Source organism: Prosopis cineraria, unplaced genomic scaffold, assembly GCF_029017545.1.
Source record: "Prosopis cineraria cultivar Desert tree isolate PC_DT_omini unplaced genomic scaffold, ASM2901754v1 PC313, whole genome shotgun sequence".
NCBI classification, from domain to species: domain Eukaryota; kingdom Viridiplantae; phylum Streptophyta; class Magnoliopsida; order Fabales; family Fabaceae; genus Prosopis; species Prosopis cineraria.
Genome location: NW_026555640.1, coordinates 24,888 through 37,955, shown reverse-complemented (window position 1 = coordinate 37,955; position 13,068 = coordinate 24,888). Strand labels below are relative to the sequence as shown.

General features: G+C 32.1%; 1 protein-coding gene across 1 annotated transcript; it reads left to right on the top strand.

The window, feature by feature from the left end:
- The first annotated feature begins 7,428 nt into the window (after positions 1-7,428).
- LOC129296355 (BTB/POZ and MATH domain-containing protein 4-like) lies at positions 7,429-11,558 on the top strand. The gene is made up of 4 exons (XM_054934954.1): positions 7,429-8,189; positions 9,958-10,303; positions 10,460-10,739; positions 11,038-11,558. The coding sequence occupies exons 1-4, from the start codon at positions 7,795-7,797 to the stop codon at positions 11,223-11,225; spliced, it is 1,209 nt and encodes a 402-aa protein (XP_054790929.1). The 5' UTR covers positions 7,429-7,794; the 3' UTR covers positions 11,226-11,558.
- Positions 11,559-13,068: the final 1,510 nt, after the last annotated feature.

Genomic DNA, 13,068 nt, shown 5'->3' with positions numbered 1-13,068 from the left:
GAGTGAAGGTTAAAGTATATTTTTAATCCTCTAATTTTATATAAAGTTTTAATTTAATCATTTAATTTGTAAAGTATCTTGTTAGTATTTAATGTTAACATCATTAGTTTTAAATACTTATTTTTTATGTCAATTATTGTTATGTTAAAAAAATTAAATTTAATATGTTAATATTTAAAAATATTTTGTTAATATTTGAAAATTCAATGTAAAAATTTTTTGAGATAAAATTAATAGTATTAAGGTTAAAGAACTGAAAATATACTTTATAAAGAGACTAAAATATAACGTTATATAAAGTTAAAAGATTAAATATATATTTTAGCTGAAGTATGAACAACAAGATATAGATATCAATTTTTCTCTTGTTAAATAATACATATAAATAAAGTTTTGGCATTGTAATATTAATTAGGAGAATGACAATTAAATTACAATGAAATCGTTTTATTTAAGTAAAATTCCAGAAAATATTAAAATTTAAAGTGAATCCCATGGGTCCTTAGGTAATATTTTTATGAAATTCAACATGTTTATATCAATAAAAAATGGAGCATGAGTTGCAAATTCACTTGGCCAAAATTGCAAATTTGAGGGTCAAAGCTGTGAATTTCTTTTTAAAATTTAATCATTTAATATTTGTGTTTCTCATTGAAATTGGAAAAATAAGTTACAATTTAACAAGACAGAATTATAAATTTAAAAGATAAAGTTGTAAATTCTTGAAAGTATTTAAATACTAACATGTTACTTTTCAAACTAACTTTTACTTCTCATACGTCGTTCCACGAGGAGTATTATTTAATTAGATATCAATAACATTAAGTGAGGATACTTCATCTAAATATGTGCAATTAATTTTTTTACATTTTTCATAAAAATTTGAGATATAATGGATTAATCATGCCAATTATTTGTTAAAATTAACATGCAAATTGTGGGTGTAATGAAGACATATTGTTAATCTAATTATTTTCCCACCATGTTTTAAAGCTTATAAAATGATAAATTGAGTATATTTTTCATAATACGTATTTTTTAAACAATGGCACCTTTCTTTTCAAACAAAATGTATACTAAAGTAATATTACCAAGTATGGACTGATTAAGAGACTATATTTGTTATTATCTTCTATGCTTGCTATCAAACCTTCCAATAAAAATTTACTAATATCTTCCTAACATTTTCTCCTCCATATGATGTCCTAAAAGAATAAATTCATCCCTTAAACAGTAATTAAATATCTTGCTTTCACGTCAATTAAAGTCACATAACAATTGTCTTCTGTCTTTTCAAATGGGAATATTAAAAAACAAAATCCTAAGGGTATTGTAGCCGCCACTAAAACCTTCTTGTCTACATGCTCAAGATGGTGACGCTTTGTGCTCTAATTAAAAAGATATCATTTTAAGCCACCAGGGGCAAGTCCTGCTGTTAACCCTCATCGAAACTTGAGAGACATGCAGAAAGATCAAGCCACTGAAGCTCCAAAAATGGCCAGTGTAGCAAATCCAACAGATATATTACACTTTGCTCATTCTTTTATGGTTTCATGTAACTTTAGACACTTTGCTCATTCTTTTATGGCTTCATGTAACTTTAGACACTTTGCTCATTCTTTTATGGCTTCATGTAACTCTAGACTCTATACACCCATACTGATGGATTGTTACTTCTTTTCTCACCATGATATTCTTGGAGGGCATCATGTTTGTAATGTGCTTGACGCGTCAAAAAATGACAGAGTGCCTTCCTTAGACTGTGCCTTTTCATGTTGTGCATTGTATATACTACAAGTATAGTTTAGAGACAAAAATAAATTTTAACCCTTGTCCATATCATAGCATAATAATGGCCTCATTCGTTTAAGTTTTTTTTTTTTAGGGGGGAAAAAGAAAGCACTTTTGGCAAAATTTAACAGGTTTGTTTAATATTTTAAAAATAATCAGAATCTAAAAATACATGTATCTAATTATTTCAAGAGGCTGAGATGACTAACTTCTTGAAATAAGCCATGACAAAAAAAATCTCAACATTCTGCAACTTCACTCTCCCACATCATCTTTTGCCTTCTTTTCATCTCAAGTCTCAATTTTAGCGATCTTTTCTTCCCTCTCCTCCAATTTGCTTCACTTACTGATCCATACCCTTCTCATCTTCACAAAGTAGAAGAACACTCAGTTGAAATATTTATTTATAAATTTACATTAATTAATAAACTCAAATAAATTAATTTTTATAATTTTGTGTGAATGATGATGAGTGGATCACACAAATGAGCTCAATAGATAGAGGCCCAACCTATAACTCTGTAGTTGTTAGTTATTCCCTATCTCTTAACTGATTGGGTCAAGGATAATGTGAGATAATTAATTAATTAAAGTAGTCACTAATTTGATTCATATAAACTAATCAGTCAATAATAAAAAAATATAAAATAGTTTTTATTGTTTTATTATCTCTGAATTATTTGAAAACTACGAGAGTTTAGTAGGTTATGTATTTGCTTATACTTGAAATAATTAAGGTATTTCAAGCGGTTATGAATTTTTCAGATACGCACATATTACTTTGCTCAATCTTATTTATTGCATGAATTGATATATAAAGTTAACACTCTCATGACTTAGAATTTGAGAAGTTGTGGGAGCTTTGTTTTTCCATCCAATCTTCAACCATAACTACTTGGAGAAGACAATTCATATTCTTGGCTCTACCATATTCTTTCTCGAGAGAAACTCCATGCTTGTGGCCGAGATTGCTCTGTTTTGAGCAAAGAGCTTCCTTGTAGAGACCCAATTTAGAATCTTCATCAAGATTTGATTTTGATTGATTAGTTGAACAGTAGGTGGCGTCAAGGAGGGTGAAGAGCGATGGTCAGTGTGGATTGTAAAAGCGAGAATGTCAAAAGTTGAGGGATACGTTAGTGTGTAAAAAGCAAGTTGAGATAGAATCAACATGCGAAAAAAAAAAAAGCTAAAAGAGCAGAGGAATATTCGTGTTCGCATTCGATGTTCAATCAATCATGATGCTCATCAGTGCTCAAGCTAATCGAAGCCCTTTACTTTATTTTAAAATGATTTCTGTGGTTTATTTTAAATTTATTTTTAAATATTTTTAATATTATATTTATTAAAATAAAAATTTACAAATATTATTTAAAAATTAACATTAAATTTATATTATCTATAATATATCTAAATGGTCAATTTATAAAAAATTAATATTAAAGTGTACCATCTAAATTATATATGTATTGTTTAAAGTGTATTTGAATAATTAATTTATAAAATTATAAAAAATTTAACATTAAATTTAGAAGTCCACATTAAGAGCTCTCTTGTTTTAACTTATTTTATTAAAAAAATAACTTATTTTTGAAAAAAAATTATTTTGTAAGTTTTTACTATGTTTGTTTCAAATTTTTTTATAATAATTAGAATAAAAAAATTTTAATTATTTTAAGAAGCTATTTAAAGTAGCTTTTTAAAATAATCTAATATAGTAAATGAAAGGGTGTGTTTTAAAGAGATGAGATAAGCAAAAATATCATGAAATTTTGAAATAATAGAATGAAAAATTAAGAAAAATATCATAAAATTTAAAATACCTAACTAAAAATTACTTTATTATTAGTATAACTAAATATAAAATAATATCTATTTTTTATAAAATCTCTATAAAATAAATATCTTTTTATAAAATTTTTATATTATCTAAAATTATTTTTTAATTTTAAAACAAACGGGCCATAAATATGTATTAGTCAGATTGATGATAAACAAATTTATTAAAAAATTTTATTTTTATTTTGATAAATATAAAAATAAAAAAAAGCTTTAAGTGGGAACCATCCATATCTCATATGGGTGATGAATGACTTGGTGCTCATCCCCTAACTAGTATAAAAGATAGTCCAGATTTAATATTAATTTTTTTAACTTTTTATTCTAATAAATACAATATTAAAAATTACATAAAAACTAATTTAAAATAAAACAACAGGGATCATTTTAAAATAAAATGAATCGGTCAGCCTAAACACTGATGAGGATGCAGCGCTTATTAGGTTATGAATCTGGAATATTGCGTGCAAGGTTAGAAAAGAGTATAGGAATTTTTCATCTTTCTCTTTAATAAAAGGTGATTTTTTATATTGTAAATAAATGTAATATAATTTTTGAATTTTTTAAAATCTCTGCAAAATATATCATTTTTATAATATTTTTTAAATTACTAAAAATAGCTTATTTTTTTAATTTTAAGCAAACAGGACTAATAATCGAAAGAATTTCTAGAAGTTACCCAAATAAACAAAGATTTATTTTTGAAAATAATTCCAAAAGATAGTATGAAATACTCAATTGAGACATAATCCTAAATTTAAAAATATAAATTACCCTACAAGCATAAATTTTGCTAGGATCCATAGGCGCTTGTGCCCTCATAAAGACCAAGAATTTTCAAGAAATTGGCAGCATAACAATAACATAGAGAAATTAATATAATTCCGAAGACTAAAAATATTATCTTTTGTTTATATCAGAACTTTATCCCTCGCATAGCATAATAGAGAAATGGATAAATGTATAAATTTAGTCCTCAATTATTTTTTCAGAAGCATTAGTTTGCCTATACTATAAGGTGATGTGAAATAAATTATCAACTTTAAAATATAGAACATCTAATAGCCTCCATTAACTTTTATTTGACGAACCTTAACTTTTCATGTGGGACCCACATTTTTTGATTGAGCATGACTCATGGCACTTCATCTCCGCAAATAAATGTGCAAATTTAGTTATAAACTATTTTTAAAGAATTATTGGATAGCTTCTATTATAAAAAAGAAAACCACCCAGCACCTTCCTATCAATTTTGACTAAACATGTTTATGTTCAGAGTTATGGGACTTACAACACATCAATCTCTCCAATTTTTTTTTTTTTGCCTTCATTCTCAATCTCAACTCAAGAAGAAAAGGCTAAAGGAGTTCTTGTTTGAAAAAATTTACAAAAATGATGCCAACGAAATAGAAGAGGAAGAGAAAAAGGATAAGGTTTCGTTTAAATCTATGTCACGATTCAAGCAAAGTGACAATTTGAATTGCAATATTACTAGATATGAGAAGAGCTTGATTCAATCGCTTCATTTTTTATAAAAATTAAGTCGATAGGATGGGTCTTTTGTAGTATTCACCATCACCTTCTTGGTTCATCTTGCTAGCCAAGGATGGCACTAACTGTGAGAAGTCTTCTACTGTCACGAACTCCTCTGCTGTCTCGGATGATGGTGGCTGAATGCTTTGCTATTGCTATTATGCATTTTAGCTTTCTATCGTTGCTTTTCTTGTTTGCCTTAGTTGGCTTTTGCTTAGATACTTTGTGTTGTACTACACGTTTTTAGTTTCTGAAGTTTGGAATGAAAGTATTCCGTTGGGGAGAGAAAAAAAAAAAAAACACCCACTAACTTCTACTTTAAACCACTAGACATCTAAAAAAACATCTAATCAAATTTATGAAATAAATTCAACCTGTTTTTTAAATTAAAGTGGATTTTATAACATTTGAACAAGAAAGCTGCGTGTCATTCCTGTACATTTGGTACAAAATTTGATGATAATTTTTTAAGAAAGGAAAGTTCAATTAAGTTGGATTTCATAGACTAAACAAGATCGTAATATGCCTTTAAGTTTAAAAAAATACTTATAGTTATACTTATAGATTGTTCAAAGATAAAAATTTTCATATTGACATGAAATTTAATCTTACAATCGTGTGAGTTATGCATCAAATTCTTACTAACTATAATAAACTTTTGCTAATAAAACTAATATTGATGATGTTTTAATTCGTGTGTCTTTTTTTTGAATTCAAATGTAATTATATTATAAAAAAGTAAAAAGTACACAGAAAGTCATAACAAAATTAAAACTCCAAATTAAGGCATATAGAATCAGGGAGATTGGGGAATGGGAAACACATGAGAACAAAAAAAGTAAGGCGAGGGAAGAATCGAAGAAATGAGAAAATTCCTGAATTGACTACGCAGCTTTGCTCTTCTATTATTGAAATCTGAAAATGGAGTCTCTGATGACAAGTTATGTGTAGATCTTCGTAGTAATCGGCAATGTAGGCAAGGATCCCTAAAATGTGGGAGTAAAGACAGGAATTTTAGAAATAAGAAAAATTGCTTCTTTTCTTTTTTCTCCAGCTGATCGTTTGTAAGATTTAATTTTGAAAGGAAATAAAGATCAAGAAAATTGTATGGTCAGAGGCATTCTTTTTCTGACTACAAATACTCCAACTGATTGATGGTTGATGACTACAGCTCCTTGAAAGAGGTAACCCAGGTGTCCTTTTAAGGATTGTTAACGTCAAAAATTTAAGTTACAATCTATTTTTACAAATATGATGCAATTCTTAGATCACATCAGATGGTTGGCAAGAAATACCATCGGGCGAAGAAAAGAAGCATTTCTCTTCCTCCAAATAAGTAAAATCAAAATGATGAATTGTTTGATGGTGTTAATTTGATTATCATCAAAAAGAGATGACAGGGCAATCAAAAGATTTTGAAAATTACCTTTTGGCAGCAAGGTATCAGTTTTGACTGATAAAGTACTAAACCAGATTGTTAAGAAGAAAGGGCAAGTGACAAAAGTATGATCAATAGATTTTTCATCGTCACAACACAACCAAGAACACATTTGGTGTTGCTCAACAAATGGTGATGCTTTAAAATATCACCCGTTGGAATAGCTTTGGTAAATACCTTTCATGTGAGTAGAAGGAATTTCCTAGGTAAATTAAGTTTCCAAAATACTTTCCAAGAAAAAGGGTTCTTATTATCAAAAGAAATCTCTTGTGTCGATGCTTATAAAAAACCTACTTTGACAAGATAGTTACTTGAAAGGCTGTCTAGCAATGTCAATTTATCTTTTGATTTTAAGTAGAGATTGGAGACTTAAGAATTTGATGCAAATCAATAAAATTGTAAAAACCTAGCAATATAATCTTTATTCTATTTATTTAATATTAAAAAAATTAACTGTTTAAAATATATGTGTATTATTCAAAGTATATATAAATAATCAATTTAAATTTTTAATATTAAATTTGGACTATCATGTTAACAAGCATATTTATTAAATTTTTTTATAATTTTCATATATTTTTATTTTAATATGTATAAAATAAAAATAAAACATAAAAATATTAAATTTAAACTATTTAAATTAAATCCAAACGATTCAAATTTAATAGAAAGTGAGAGCAGATGGAGGGAAAAGTGTAGGGGCTGGGGGAGCCAATTTTTAAATAAACAGCCCTCTCCAAGTCTGAACTCAAGCGTTCTTCTGTACAATCCTACACCATGAGAAGCCGTAACACATCGATTCATCAAATAGTATGTTGCCACGTCAAATTAACGAACGGGCACGTTTCATTTTTCTCGAATGTAGGAGCATTTCCAGCATCGCATCCCCCTTAAACATGCCAATTGAACCATAGAGGGAACACTCTGGATTGTGTGATGCACCCTGCCACTGTGCGCCTTCATCCTTTTCCGACTAAAACCAAAACGCTTTTCTGAGTGCGCAGAGAGAGAGAGAGAGAGAGAGAGAGAGAGTCGAACTTTTTTGATTCCAAATTCCGCAAATTCGTTAACTATTTTTTTTTTTCCCGCGAATTCCTTTTTCGCGTCCTAAATTTCTCACGTAAATCAAAGCGGCGATTGGGGATTTCGTTCGATCACTTTGTGCATGAATTTTGAATTCCCGTAAGTTCCACCTCATGGTGGCGACCGTGACGGCGGGGAAGAGCCTCCAGGTGTCGCCGACGAGCTCGAGGTCGGTCACAGAGACGGTGAATGGGTCGCACAAGTTTGTGATTCAGGGGTATTCTTTGGCGAAAGGGATGGGAGTTGGAAAGCACATTTCGAGCGATTTGTTCTCTGTTGGAGGTTATGATTGGGCGATTTACTTCTATCCTGACGGCAAGAACCCCGAGGACAATTCAGCGTACGTTTCGGTTTTCATCGCTTTAGCCAGCGAGGGCACCGATGTGAGGGCACTGTTTGAGCTCACACTTGTGGACCAGAGCGGGCAAGGGAAGCACAAGGTTCACAGCCATTTTGACCGGTCTCTTGAGAGCGGTCCATATACGCTCAAATACAAGGGTAGCATGTGGTATGGTTTCCAATCGACTACTCATTTCTAAGAGTACATTGATAATTTGATTTCTATATTATTAAATTCATTGAGTTTTAGTATTTGAAAATTAGCAAGGTACCCCCCTCTGGCCATGAAGCAATCACACAGGTTAATGCTTAGAAATACTAATTCGAATAACAAACTGAGGTGCATACTACATTTTCCTGGAGCGATTATACTTATTCAGCTCTAGTATTGCCATTTTGATTTTACGTTGCACCATCTTTGATATGTTACCTGTCATATGGAGATATAACAAGCCTGGTTAAATCTTGGACAACTAGAATTTTTAATAGGAAACTGAGGGAGTATAGCACATCCCATGTCTTGAACCCTTAACCTCACAGAACATCCACAGAGAACGTTCCAGAACGCCACGGGGCAGACTGGTAACAACTATAATGTTTAAAGGCAAAAAAGTCTTATTATATTTGTTGTAACAATAGTAACACCATAAACCTCATTGCTTTCAGTGCTTTGTTCTACATTTATCCCTCAGGGGTGAAAGTTAAAAGAAATGGGAGAAAATCTTGAAATCATAATTATTATAGTCTGTTGTCTTAAATTAATGAAGCTGTTCTTCCGGTTGTTCACACGTTTGTCTCATATTAATCTAAGTCAATCAGTTGATTGAGGGAAAAGGTTTAGCTAGGTTAGTTCAGGCCTACAAGAATCAGACTGGGAACCTCATGAATTTTCCACTCTTTGCTAGTTATCATAGAGCTGTTTATGCATAGCACTCAGCAGACATCTTTCTATTTAACCTTTCTAGGCAATAGATGTGTGACCTTATACATAGGAATTAAGTGGGGAAACATTGAGGGAAAAATTTTAATTCTATAGCTCATACTTTGTTGAATCTATTTGTATAAGAAACGTCAAAATTCCTCTTTAAACCCATCATAAATGCTTTGTGTTGATGTCATCGCCAAATTTGAGGCCGCAGTTCTGCATCAAAGAAGAGAGTGTCCTTAAAATTCCAGTTTGTAGCTTTCTCTTTCCACCTCAATCGTGACATAGCACAACTCCGTGCACGTGAGATTATAACTAACTCCCAAAATTCTTCAGCTGTACAATAAAGACGAAAGGTGCGTCAAAATATTTCACTTTGTCTTGTCTTGCCTTGTCATGTCAGCTGGGAGGGTATTTTATTTTCCAATAAGTAGAACTTTACTTTTGCTCTGATAATTTTTCATTTTATAAAATTAAAAAAGAGACGAAAAGTTTGATAAACAATTCTTTGTTTTTTGTCCAGTGCAATGTAAAATTATTGTTGTTCTCTGCTTCTCTTTTCAATATCATCATACATTCTCGTAGAATATTTTTTTCTATGGTAGAGGAACTTTCTTTTGTTTGTTAATTTAATAATTTCCTCATACTGTTAAACTGTGAAAGTTCCATTTATATTGGGAACCAACACCTGTCTTCTGTAGTTCTGTGCCATAACTTACTATTCAATGTACAAGGAAAGTGACCAAGGCTCTGCCTTTCAATCGATCCCAAAACTGAAAATTGAACTTAGCAGCACCTTGTATAAGTGGATGCCCTTTATTTATTTTGTTAACTATTTTGTTTCTTGCCTAGAAGGACTGACACAGTTGCCAGCTGGCATATCTGAACTTGTCTTTTCTTTGACTTGATACTCTAACAATGTGATCAAATGCATAAGGAATTTTTTTTTTGTCTGTTAATCGTTGCTGTTAGACATTTGTGGGACATTTTGTTTCTCTTGTGTTTATTTTAGGGGATACAAGCGATTTTTTAGACGGTCTTTGCTTGAAACCTCTGACTACCTCAAGGGTGATTGCTTGAAAATCAACTGTACAGTAGGAGTTGTGGTTTCAGTTATAGATTGTCCACAGCTTAATGTGATAAAGGTCCCAGAATCTGACATGGGAGCACAGTTTGGAGTGCTATTGGAAAATGTGGAAGGTTCAGATGTTACTTTTAATATTTCTGGAGAAAAGATCCCTGCTCATAAGTTGGTGTTGGCTGCTAGATCCCCAAAATTTTGGTCTAGATTTTTTGATGTTTCAGATGATGATACACAAGAGATTTTCATAAGAGATATAGAACCTAAGGTTTTTAAGGTAGAAACTTCTTCTGTTGTTTATTTACTACCCTTTTTTTTCCCTCTTTGCCAGTTAGTGTTACTCGGGTTAGAAATTTGATTTTGGTGGAAGTGTTTTGCTTTTGGTCGTGTTTTTCTTCTTTGTGATTAATTTCTAATATTTTTTCTTTGACAGGCGATGCTGCACTTTATGTATAGGGATACCTTCACAGAAGATGTGGACATGGATCTTTCAACCTCAACTAGCGAATCCATGGTGTCTGAGACATTGGCAGCGAAGTTGTTGGCTGCAGCAGACAATTATGGATTGGAGAGGCTTAAACTGATTTGTGAATCTCGACTCTGCAAGGACATCTATGTGAGCTCTGTAGCTGACATTTTAACCTTGGCTGACCAATGCCATGCCATGGAGTTAAAAGCTGTTTGCCTAAAATTTGCTGCTTATAATCTAGCAGGTACATTTAGTTGGGCATTATTTACATACCTGAACTGTATTTTCATGCGTGATATCTTGTAAAGTTATCAAGCAGTATCAGCCTTCAGCCACCTGAGATTCAGTCAAAACAGAAGTCAAAATTAAATTGGAATTGAACTTGGACACACACAGCAAAGCCATTTCTATTGTGTATTCTTATTGCGACTTGGAAGAAGGAAACTTTAACACTTGTGCGAGAATTATAATTTTCCTTTATCTACGAGGTTACAACTTTTCAAGTTCTTTAAAATCATGATTCTTTTTCTGTCTTGTTGCAGCCGTGATGAGGTCAGACAGTTTTGAGCGCCTGAAAGAAAAATGCCCTTGGCTACAGTCCGAGATCCTGAAGACAATTGCTGGGTATGAGGGTGATAGCAGCAGTGCAGAGGGGAAGTCTCGGAGCGTATGGGCTCAGCTTTCAGATGGTGGTGATACAAATGGTAGGAGGGTCAGGCTGAGAATCTGATCTATGTAGCGAAGGGCATGAAGAGGGAAGATTCTTTTCTGTCCAACTCTGGCATGATATGATGATAACTGGTCTTAAAAAAGCAGTTGAGCTACATGTTATGCTGGACATTGTAAATGTCACCAAGGACTTTTTTTGGGGGGCCAGAACTGTTTATTTGTTGCCGAGGAATAGAAGTTAATGGAAAAGGGTGAACTAGATAGGGGATTGACCCTCTTTATCTCAGCCATCTTCTGTCTTTCCTAGGTTTTCTAACTCGAACCCTCATTTTTGCACATTTAATTGCTCCGTTTGGTTAACAGGGTATGAAAAATCTTTCAAGTTATTACCCCACCAACATCCTATGCATTTTACCTTGTAGAGGAAGCGTCCTAACAGCTCAAGGTGTCTGTAAAAGTTGCCTTGACTTGTGATAATATCCTGGAGAAAGATGACGATTGCTTTGCTTGCTTTGATGTCTAACATATAGAGCATGACTGTCTCCACGATCTTGATTGGTAGTTAGAGGGTTTTTGGAGAGGAAGGGAGATTATAATTACTTTGATTTTTAAAAAATGGAGAAGTTGAATTAAATAAAAAAATCAATTTTCCTTCCTCTTATAATTTACATCTTTCTTATTAAAATTTCATAACTACATGTAGCCATTTTTTTGAAAAATAAATTCGTTATAAACTTTTCTCTTTTTCAAAACCGTCCAGCCAAACAATGGTTGGTATTTCCTTGCCTAAGACCGCGAAGAGAAAAAAGTTGGACAGGATTCCTATTCGAGCCCCAATCGTACCCCTTGCATTGCTTATAATAAATTACAGGAGGTTTGACACCTTGTGCAAATTAAAATCAACTTTACATAATACAATATATGCAAATGATATATATTTTTATAATATTTCTATTTTTTAAGATATTAATTAGATTATACTTTTAAAGAAACTAACCTGTGGATTGACTTATACATTAAGTGAATGAGGATAGCTTTGATATTAAAATTTTAAATAATTTGTTGGTAAGTTGAATGATTTTTCTTTACCTGAATATTCTTTGATTTGTTTGTAATGGCAGGATAAAATGGGAAAATAAAAAATGGGAAAATGAAGTGGTAGTGGTGGCAAGACAAGGAAAAACACCCAAAAAGAAAAGCATTTAAATTTCATTGTCTATGTGAGAATTTTGTTGATGGGCGATATATAAGTATTTTTGTAAGTATTTTTTTGATCTGGAAGCATATTGAGGTTTTAATGAGCTTTTTAACTTAACTCACTTCAACTTTTTAATATAAAAAATAAAAGAAAAGAAAATCTAATTTGCATTGCACATACTGCATCTCTGTTTTGGTGGCCAAAGCAAGTTTTGCAAGTTCTCAACCAGTTTGAAGATAAGTAAAAAGGTTTATTTGGTTTTGGAGGGTCTATCTATTTCCTCTCTTTTGAGTTTTAGGCTCTGTTTGGTTGGAGGGGAGGGGAGGGGAGGGGAGGGAGGGGAGGGGAGGGGTTCCATTTCTCTCATTTGGTTTAATTTTTGGAGCTCCCCTCCCCTCCCCTTATTTTGGCTCCCTCCAAATTGGGGTTTTTTGGAGGGAGAGGTAAATTTATTGACTAATTTACCCTCATTATTTTTATAAAATTACGTTATTGCCCTTGAAACATAATAAATACGTTCGGCTTTCTTTTTCTTCCAGGAGCTCGGTCTGTCTCCAGCGTCTTCTCAGTCTGTCGGAGCTCTCGGTCTGTCGGAGTTCTCACCGTGCGTCTGGTCTGCCGTGCGTCTGGTCTACCGTGCTCGAAGCCCCGCCGTGCGTTATCCCATCAGGTCCTCCTCTTCGAAGCTCTTACCGTGCATTCTCAG